The sequence below is a fragment of the Sinocyclocheilus rhinocerous genome, unplaced genomic scaffold, assembly GCF_001515625.1.
Source record: "Sinocyclocheilus rhinocerous isolate Xijiao unplaced genomic scaffold, SAMN03320098_v1.1 scaffold3, whole genome shotgun sequence".
Classification (NCBI taxonomy): Eukaryota; Metazoa; Chordata; class Actinopteri; order Cypriniformes; family Cyprinidae; genus Sinocyclocheilus; species Sinocyclocheilus rhinocerous.
The window spans coordinates 779360-790939 of NW_015658759.1; the positions used below are offsets into that span (position 1 = coordinate 779360).

At 33.9% G+C, this 11580-nt stretch overlaps 1 protein-coding gene across 1 annotated transcript in view; it reads left to right on the top strand.

Annotated features, from left to right (window-relative positions):
- Positions 1-11580, top strand: part of LOC107722958 (glutamate receptor ionotropic, NMDA 2A-like) — a 110514-nt gene that overhangs the window by 85782 nt on the left and 13152 nt on the right. Inside the window, 1 exon segment of the mRNA XM_016531456.1 lies at positions 9871-9985. Within this exon segment, the coding sequence (XP_016386942.1) occupies positions 9871-9985 (115 nt within the window).

An 11580-nucleotide genomic window follows, 5' to 3' on the forward strand; every position in this document is an offset into this window, starting at 1 on the left:
TTTAAGATTTAAAAAATACTTTTCGTACTTAAGAACAATAAATATCACATACTTTAAGACTTTTACTCAAGTAATATTCTAAATGGTGACTTCAACTTCTACCAAAGTCATTTTCTGGTAAGATATCTGTACTTTTACTTGAGTATAGCTTTCAGGTACTTTATACACCACTGCATAAACATATAAAATGATCTGAAATTTTAAATGGTGTAACAGTAGTCTTTATTGTAATTTTATGAGGTCTTAAATTTTGGGGATGGAAAAACAAATCGATACATTTTAATGTGATTATTAAACTTAATGTGATTATTAAACTAAAAAGGCTGTGACTTAATTAAATGAATGTGAATGCTGCATATAAAAATGCAGCACTGCAGATGCAGATTCTGCAGGCTTATGTTTCCAGAGCAGTTCACAGTCAATGAATACCGCACATTTATGCCATGTGATTTTTTATGATCTACTTTTGATGAATTATGACAGTATGAAAATGTGTATTTTTAGCTCCCTTATCTTTTTGAATGAGCGGCTGGCAGTAGTAAATCATTTAAATTTCAAAATAAGAGTCCAGTTATTTTTTTATTCCTAGTTTATTATTTAGCTTGTTTATAATTAAAAGTGAAGAAAAGATTAAGAACATTATTTAACACATTCAATATATAGATTTTACTAGTATCAGCACAATAATCTATTACTATTCATTATTATTGTTATCAGGAAACTTCAATATCTCTTGACCTCTAATTCATATGTATTGATATACTGATACATAAACCAATTTCAATACATCAGTAAATACTGAATATGTTTTGAGTATTTTAAACTTGCAGTCACGTATGTTTCACTGATGAGCTGTATTAAGTATTTGCTGAATATGTACCCCAGCCTGTTTAATTAAGTAAAAAATTCAGAAATACATGATTTATGTTGAGATTGTTTGAGTTTGTTCTGTTTGGACGTTCTGTATTGATTTTATTTGTGCAAAGGTCTTAAATTTGATTTTAAAAATTTTGCAGAAACCCTTTATTTACTGTTGCTTAAATTATTTTTCTTCTCTTTTAGGTCTCAATATTTTTTTTTTTTCAGGGTCTCAGCTTATTAAGCAGTGACAAACAAGGAGTTTTTTTCAGGCAAGACATTTTCTTGCTCCATTTGAGAGGTGCTGGATATTTAAAGAAACACAAAGATTGCTATTTTGGATCCCATTTAATTCCTTCTGCCCGATTCCTTTTATATCTCAATGATTGGATTGGTTTCCAGTTCCGTTCTGAGCTGCGAGGGCAAACTTGTGATGTCTACATCAGCCAGGAAGACGTCCGTATCACACACAGTAGTCGGAAACAAAATCTGCTCTTAGTTTAGATTGCGAAGGCACTCGCTGTGGCTGTTTTTTTTTTCAGAATGCACAGTTATCAGGAGTTGCCATGGGTTACCATCAGTAGCTGTTTGCAGCGTTGGTATCCGTCTGCTCTGAGTAGGTGTTCCTTTTGATCTCTCCCTCGTTGCTAAGGCTGTCTGTATCTGGGACACTGCAGACTGTTCAATGTGGGAACATTTTGTATGACGCCATCATCCACAGAGCTAGAATTAACCTTTGAAATGCCTCCAAGAAAGATGGATAGATGCATTGTGATACTTGTTATATCAATGTACACACATATAGTATAGTGTGAGCAATGGTATTTTATATAACACAGAATGATCATAAAAGAGAATTAGACTTTAAAAATGGTGTTGTAATCAAAAATGCTAGTGTAACGTTCGGTAAGATGTCAGTGAAAGTTGGAAAGTATAAAACAGTTGGCAGTCATACCTATACATATACATATACATATACATATACACACAAACCAAAAATACTAAATCTTGAGTAGGAGGTAGTTCTGGCCTTTGTCCTTCTGTCTGCCCAGAGGTTCCCAGGTGAAAAAGACGTAGTATTAAATGTATTAAAAATATACTTGAAATTCAAGTAGTATGTTTATAATACATTTGTATTCCCAACATGCTTATTTGAAGTGCAATAAAAATATATTGAATTGCATTTTAATATATTTCTAAAAAGTATACTAGAAGTACTTTTGTATTAAATATATGCTTAGTTATACTTCTAAGAAATATGCTAAACAGAAGCATACTTTTAATGTATTTATAAAAAAGTATACTAGAAATACTTTGGCAATAAATATATTTAAATCAAACTTAAACATATCTTGAAATACACTTAATATACTTAGTTGTTTCAAAATAATAAATTTAATATGCACTTAGTATAGTATAATTTAAATATAGTAAGTATGTCTGAAAAAGCACAATTTAAATATATTTCTTTTTCACCTGGGTTAAACCCCGTTTCTGACAAATATACTGTATGTGTTGTCTTAAGATGTTACTCCCCTCCCGCACACACACATATGTATACATACAGTACAGCTACCCTTCGAACAGTAATGCCAGCAATTAGTCCCTATATTACAGACTGTCATATGGTGTAAGTAGAAATACATCGATATAGAAGTGAAATAAGCAAGTAAGTGCTTTTGTTCTGAATATCCAATCATATATTATAAAACGGTTACTTTCAGTTCTCGAATTTGATTGGTGAAGCAGCATTCCAACCGTTTCACTATTTGTATCACGTCTGTGTTTGTACTTTCCAGACAGACTGTCTATGCATTAGTGGTGGGGATTTTTCAGTAACATTAGTAATTTGCAATGAAATGAAACAAGTAACTGTCTTTATGAGTGAATCATTGTATCATTCATTCAAGTGTTTTTGTTCAAAAACATTGATTTATTCAGGAATGAAGCAAGTGGCTGTTTTTATGAGTGAATCATTAAATCTTTAACTGAATTATTTATTAAAAAAAAAAAAAACATTTGAATCTTTCACTTAAGTGATTCATTAAAAATGAAGCACCTCTACTGTGTTGCTTAGACTAGAGTAGTGATGATACCACAATAGGGTAGTGATGATGTGAGGTCTTTACTATGTCCATGTACGTATACAGATGGAAGTCACAAATCTTTTTTGGTATTGCCATATGTTGTTCTTAATAATAAGATATCGGCTCATACACAGATTTTTGTATAGTTTTGCACATCATTAGTCAAAATGGTGATACGCTCACCGCTATTTTATGCATCCCTAGTTAAGGTTAACTTTAGTTAGCTGGAGAGTTCTGTAAGTTCTTGTGTTTGTGTTTATCTCACTGTGTGTTGTGAGCCCAACGCAGACCTGCTGTATCTGCTCAAGCGCAAACACAACAGCTCCTTTCATAAGCACCTCCTCTACATTATCACCTTTACACAGAAGACACTGCCATGAGGCTGACAAGTCTCATGTTTTAAGCGCTTGAGTGATTTCACAGCCCAAGGCAAAAGTGTCTGCCTTTGGTTTTCCCTGAGTTGTGGCAACTCCTTTACTCCAAATTATTCACAGTCTGACACATTAACTGTTAATGGCATCGATTATCATCTGCTCATCTAGAGCGCTGCTGTTTGGTTTCTTTTCCCCCCCGCTCAATCAGGTTTAATGTAGTCACACGTACTGTATTTCTCACTGTACAGATTTTAAGTCGACTTCATCTGGGGGTATTTTCCTCGCTTGATATACTTTTTAAACATTTAACACCTTAGCTGTGCGAGTCCTGTGTTATGGGAACATGAATCTGCTTTCCATCAGAAATTTTCCTCCACGCTTGCTGTCCTTTGATTCTGGCCTTGTTTACTTGCCTTGCTTGTAGGCAAGGCAAGATCTCTGAAAATCGATTCTGGAGCATTATTTTGTAGCTTTCCCTCGTTGTTGACCTCCTATTTATTGTCTTTCAGCACACAAAACAACATAATAAGTGCTGGGCCAGTTCTTATTGGTTGCATTGGACATGTCAGCCTCGTTATTATTACTGACAAACCTGTGTTTACTTACATAGTCTATCTTATCGAAATGCCATTTTAAGGTCTCTGATATTCAGGTAATAATTTGTCATTTTTTGTTTATTTTCTGACAAATTCTCAGTTTTACTTTATAGTCAATTAATAGAAATTTAACTTTAATAATGTAAGAAATTTCTTAACTCTGATGTAAATCCTCTTCCATCTTGTGTCTATTGATGTTCAACTACTCACATTTTGACATTTATTTATAAACTAGATATGCTAAGGAGTTCTGAATGGGTTTTAGCACATGTAGTTGCTAGGGTATGCATAGTGGTCTCTACGTGGTTTTTATTTCTAGTTTGTGATTGGCCTGTCACAATTATTACATAAATGTAAGATCACGATTATTTGTGATAACCACAGATGTTGTGTGCTTTAAATTTAAATGGTTTTTAACATGCACTGCGTACATAGAATGCTCCAGTATGACTTATTTTGTGTAATAGCATGTGCACTTCCTATTTTTTTTTTTATATTATCATGCAAAGTCAATGAAACGCCATGAAACGAAAGAGATAAACCACTTGCACTATTTCTGTGGGAATGAGAGAATGAAGAATATGTTGAAAACACTATCATGAAATACACACAGAAGGTCTTAAAGGTCTTTTAAAGGTCTTTTTTTGGTCTGAATTTGATTGGCCTGCCTTAAAAAAAAATTGTGAACGAAATTAGGACAGAATTTATTACTATTGCCTCTCAACATGGCTGCTACTCGACTAGCCCTTAAGAACTTTCCCTTTTCTTGGAGTACAGATAAATTCACATATTTGGGATTACAAATACCCAGGGATCTTTCTCGATTATATAACTTAAACTATGCCCCCTTACTTAAAAGAAGGGGATCTAGATAGGTGGAAATCCCTCCCTATCTCTCTAATTGGCAGAGTAAACTCTATTAAAATGACTGTTCTGCCAAAATTTTTATATTTGTTCCAGACACTCCCTCCTGTATTGCCAAAGTCTTTCTTTAAGGATCTTCATGGAATTATTTCTAGATTCTTATGGAAAGGGAAAGTGCCGCGAGTCAAGTTAAGTGTGCTATTTATGCCATTCCGGAATGGTGGACTTAAGCTACCCAATTTTTATTTATAGTATATCAACAGGACAGAATATATAGACCTCATCTATCTATCTTTTACTTTTTTAATCAATATTTGTTTCATTTATTTTCATTTAGGCACTATGGGATGGAGATTTAGGGTTGTAGGGGTATGTCATCATAGGGTTATATGGGGAAGATCTGTTCAGGCTAATTTGTATTTTGTACTGTATATTTTATTGTAAAAACTTAATAAACAGTGTTAAACATTTTTTTTTATTACTATTACATAATAAAAAAATATTCCTTCAGGTTGGCTGGTTTCCAAAAAACAACTGTGAATGGAATATATTTGTAAGACATGAAATTTTACTGTACATATTTTTGTCATCTTTATTTTATTTTATTTTATTTTATATATATATATATTGTGTATGTGTGTGTGTATATACACATAATATTATTATTATTATTATTATTTTATACCCAGGTGCAATATTTGTATTATGAAGCCTGATATATTATTCAAGGATTCCAATTTGTAAATATGAAATGACCTCTGCTTCATTTGAACAAAACGGTCTATTGCAATCATTTTTCATGATGAGCCAGAATTTCACAATCATGACAGCCCTGTTAGTGATCATACACTTTAGCACAGCACTAACAAAGACCTGACCAGAGAAAGATTAATAGCATTCGTGGCTCCATGTGGAACTATCATCACCTAATATGCATTTAAACTACATCTAATCTCTGACTAACATTTCACTGTTAATTGAGATCCCGCATAAATAGGCTCTGTGTACAGAAAGCCATTTGAAATGACATTTTATAAACCACAAACTCTCACTGTCATAATTAGTCATAAGCTTTCGATAATTTCCAGAAGACTATGGAAAATAAAGGTCCCCTGCGTAGTGTGTAGTATATTATACTCTCCCCCATCTCTCTGTTTCTCAATCAGTGAGATTAGATGCACAGAATTATGTGTTTGTTTAAGAGAAAACTCTGTGACGGCTATTACAAAAATCAATTTTCATTTTTGCACTGTGGAAATCTCTAATATATGAATAAGACACACTAACAAATAAACACACACAACAGAAGCTGTATTTGAGTAGCAGGTGTAGCTCTGACCCTGTTCTTTTCATTTCTGCCTGAAGCTAAACCTCATTTAGTTATGTTCCTGTTTCTTAATTAAATTCCGAAGAGAGTTTGTGCGTGTTTGTGCCATCTGAGTTCACCCAAAATGTAAATTATGTCTTTTTACTCACTCTCATGTCGAGCTAAACCACATGTGACCATCTTCCATGTGATTCAGATGGAGACATTTTGAATAACTGGACTGGTCGCTCATTACCATACCATTACAGTGAATGGGGACTGAAGCTATCGAGTTTCAAAGCACTGTAGAAGTATGATAGTAGTAGTCCATACAACTTGTGTATTCCAAGTCTTCTGAAGCCATATGATAGCTTTGTGTATAATAGTAATCTTCCCCTCCTGTGAACTGTTGAGTCAGACTGTTTTTGTGAACTGGATCAACATTTAATTGAAAAGATGCTGATTGTTTTTCCAGGAGATTTAGGGCAGATGTCAAGATTTTAATTTCCTTTTGTTTTCCACGGAAGAAAGAACATTTTATGGGTTTGGAACACCTTGAGGGTGAGTACATGACAGACTTTTTTTTTCTTTTCTTTTTGAGAGAGAGAACGAATTCTTTAGCCAAACCATATTTTTAGTTAATTACAAATCATTGTTTAAGTACAGTATCTGTGACATTTTTACTTTTAAGCACTGAAAAAGTAAATTAATAAGTTTAATGTAATATCAATCCTTAAAAAAAATTAAATATGCTGGATGCATATTCAGTGTTTACAGGTTACAGAAGCTTTAAGTTCACAAACATTGTATGGTTGTTAATTTAGTACAATTTAAGTAGTTAATTGTTTTTAAAAAGCAACGCATTAAAAAAGGAATCAGCACAAAATGAATTTGATACATTTTTAATCGGTTAACAACTTAAAAAAAAATAAAAAATCAAGGTGGTGGATATGAACAGGTACAATTGGATTATACCTGTGAGTCATTATAACCTTTCCTAGATAAACAAAAATGTCACGGCTAGGGGATAATTATTCAGGTTGTTAATCTAAAGGACAGCTGTGAAAATGAAGTCTAAAGAGCATTTTAAATATGTCAGCGATAATGTTAGACAAATGCTTTAGGAAAAGGTTACAAAACAATGTCCAAATCTTTGGATGTCCCAGTGGTGTTGGTTCAATTATGAGGAAGTGGAAATTACCACAAACCCCTCAGATGCCATCTAGAAAAGATCATCCCTCAAAACTCTCTGCACAAACAAGCAGAGTTGTAAGAGAGGCTAGAGATAATTTTGAAAGAGTTACAGAGTTCAGCAGTTGAGATCAAAGTAAAAGATGGAATGAGCAGTCAAGCATTATCATAGCACCATATGGTAGGATGATGTAGCAAAAGAAACCACTTTGTCAGATGTAACTAGAATAAGATATTTTTAGCTAATGTTCCCAGTTTGCCCAATTCTGGCATTATTTACTCACCTTTGTGTGGTTCCTAACCTGTGACCATCTTTCTTCCATCGAACACAAAAAAATGGATAAAAAAAAAAATATTGAGGCTTTGAAAGAAGACTGGGTCTGTGAAGCTCCTGTCAAGAAGCACCATGAAAGTAGTCTATGCAGATGAGAAGATTTATGAGTTAATAACAATTTGGTGTAAACTGTAGTTTCTTATACAGTACAAAGCTATTGTATGCCTACAGAATGAATGAAAAACAAATGCTGAAAGACACAAGAGAACCTGTTTCTGAAACAAAAAAGAAACTAGTGCCAGATTTAAGAACATAAAGGTGAATGTCCTACAACATCAGTTTGTGAAAATAAGTTTGCGAACAGCATAAGTGTCATCCTATTACCTGAACAACCTGAAGAAAATCTGCCAGAATTCAATTAAAAGGCAAATTAACACCTGTATGTAGAGTGTGAAGCTCTAACATACACACCACAAAAAGTGTTTGTCTTTACAACAAAGGGTGGATCTACAAAATATTAAATTGAATACTTTAAATTGATGTTGTTATTGTTGTTCAGAATACTTCAGACATTCCACATTAAAATAATTTATAGTTTTAATGCATTGAAAGATGAGAAACAATGCATAATTTGTCCATTTAAAATGAATTAGTTGAGGGTCTAAATGCATTTGCAAGACTTTGTGTTTATGTGTTTGCTGGCTCATTGAATTTTGGGTTTTGGCTACAAAAATACGGAACTGGGATAGATTGATTTAACTCGTTTAAGATTAAAAGGCAATTTAATGTCTTGCGAAAATAGATAAGGCACCTAATGGTGTTCAGTCGGACGTTATTTATATTGTTTACCTTAGAGCTTTTCACTTATATTTCATTAAATGACTTGCATTCCACCCCCAAACAGTTTGAAAACACATTTAGTCAATGAAAACAACTTTGGTCCAAAAACAATATAACAAGTAAACCCAGGGCTCAACGCTAAGGATTTTTTCTACTGGCCCAGTCGGACCAATGCTTAAAATTTTTACTTGCTCTGGCAACATTTTCACTGGCCCTGCCACAAAAAAATAAAATAGTTGCAGTTATCACAGTTTTTGAACTATGTTATATTTTAATCTACTAAATAAGCTTATATGACACCAATTAAATTTTACAATTCTCGATTCCAGTTTCGATACCACAGCAAAAACTACTAGCTTAACATATATTAAGTTTAAACATTATTAAAGACAAGTGGACAGTCAGTAAATAAGAACAAATGAACAAATTACAAGCAATTACACAATTAAATATATAGAACAAAGATACAAATTAAACTGCTTTAGGTTTTTAGGTTTGTAGGTGTTCGGGTACAGAAACTGATTAATGTCTGTAGCCATTTGAAATTAGAGGCAATCACTGCATTTAGAACACAAATGCTACACACATGTAACGTGCAGTTTTTGATTCAAGTTAATTTGTATAATTGGAAAATCTGAAGAAAAAACAGAATGGTCTGATTTTAACTTTGTGAAATTATACAATATAAAACATATCTGGACGAAACAAAAACAGCAGACGGACTGAATGAGATGCAAATTCACTCTCTGACAGCAGGTGTCGCTTCTGGAACAGCAGCGATACAGCGTTTCCTTGGTTACCGCTGTAAACAAAGCAGCGCTGCACTTAGAAATACTACTTCAATATGCATTACAGATGCAAGATAAAAAGAAAGCGCCATGTAATCTTTTCTGAAGACATTCAGTTCCCCTCAGAGATACATTCATATAAACCTCCACCCCCAATTCAATAGGATTTTCTTCCAATATTGTGTGAATTTTGAACAGCGAGTTTGCTCTTCCTGCTACAGTATTTTCTCCTCTTTGCATCTGTCTTTAGCGTCTCTGGCCTCTGTTAACACCCGATTACAGACTTCGTAATATTTCCACACAAATGACATTTTGAAAAATGATTGCAATGCAGTTTGTGTGCAAGCAAAAAAAAAAATGGCTGGTCGACCGGTGCTTCTATCGATTAATACACAAAGAACAGTGCTTGAGTACTGAATGGAATTGTCTTTCGTGTCTTGCTTGAATGCTTTAAAATCACTTGAATTTGTTAATTAGCAAGGCTTAAAAACACATGCAGATGTTAAACTTTCGTAACGATGCAGCAGTTACCCGATTGGGCCAGTGACAAATCCGTCAACTGTCCCAAGCGTCTTTCACACTGGCCCCAGGCCATCGGGCAGTCCTTATTGTCGAGCCCTGAAACCTTAAAGCATCTTGTAACTCTGCTGATATTTAACTGTTTGGGGTTTTTGTGTCTGTGTGTGTTGCAGATATATGATGGGAGTCAATCTAGGGGGCAGAGATCATTCGTTCATGGACGATGGCTACCAAGTCAATCCCAAACTTGTTGTCATTGTTCTGAACACGCAGAGGGAATGGGAGAAGGTAAGAGCCTTTAATATTTATATCCCTCCCAAATCTTCATTTTCTTCTGTTAGCTTTGCCTGTAAGGGGATTCTGGAACCATAAGCAATCAATCAATATTCTGTTTACTAGCTCAAAGCCTTTTTGTGACTGTGACTGAAAATGCACTGGACTTTGCTATTAAAGAAAAATAACATTTCATTTGTACTTTCCATATCACAGCCTGGGGTTTTTTCATGCACATGACTTAAAATATTGTTTACTTAGTCATAAAGAGTGAAAATAGCCCTTATTAAGGCATTGGTTTCATAACTGATTTATTTTGAAATTACTTCTAGCTTTAAATTGGGGAAGACTGCACATGTGTCTCCATCCAATTTGATTGTGCTGGTTAATGCCCTTTTTCATCTCTCTCTCTCTATTTTGGCTATTAGCATAAATATTTTGCTTGTTTTTTGTACAGTAATCCATTCTCTGTCTTTGTGCCCTTTCTCTAATTAGCTTTACATGTTCTCCTATTCTATCTCGGTGCTTCACACACTCGTTTTCGTAATCGTTTGCTCACTCATGCATTCTTTTAATGAGTTGTTTTTTTTTCTTTGAGGTGTGTTGGATGCTGTGTGTTTTGACAGTGCCCTGCAGTGTGTGTGAAGACAGACACACTCATATTAAAACCCTGCAGTGATTGTGTGAAAAGTGTGACACTAATAATTTCTCACTGCAGCGGGGCTAGAACAGGGTGTGAGCCGATCGTGTAATCGGAGCATATAGACGAGCACATGCACTTGACGGAAACACATAACTATTGCATGAAGAATGCAGTGCACATACATGGGGTAAACTTGACACATTATGTCAATACATGGGTAGCTGACATGGCATATCAAGCAGCAACAAAGTAACAAACACACTTGAAATAATGCATAACTTGCACAAAGAATGCATGGGGTACATTTGACACGTTGTTACATGAGTTGACATGGCATTTCAAGCAGAAACAGCAGTATCTCACAGTCTGCCATGCTATCTCAAACTACTTTAAACAGCTTTTTTTCTTTTTTAATTAGTACACATGCAGTTTTAAGACACTGTCGTACTTCTAAAAATTATTTTTTACCACACAAGATTATTTAAAACTGTGATTTCATAACTGGTTTTGTATGAGGAGGACACCCGATATTATCTTGAATTTCAAGTTGCAACTAAAATTGGTTATTGTACAAAAGTAACAAAAATGTCCTGTAAATCCAACATTAACATTGATTAATATTAGCATGAACTGCACAGGCAAAACAATGTGCGAAATTATTAACATGACAGGCTCAATGGTAAAACAGAATTTTGCTAATGCATAAACAGCAGCACAAGTGTGATTTACCAGTCTAACACATGGAACAAATACTGGGTCAAATATAATATTAGTATTAGTCATATTACAAAGTGAACAGATGAATTTGCACCAAAATACCATAAAGTTTGATTGGACGGCCTTTAACATCAACAACAAAAGGTATGGGAGGTATTTTATCCTCTGTTTAAAAACTTGACAAGCATATTTATACTCCATTTATATATATATATATATATATATATATATATATATATATATGTGTGTG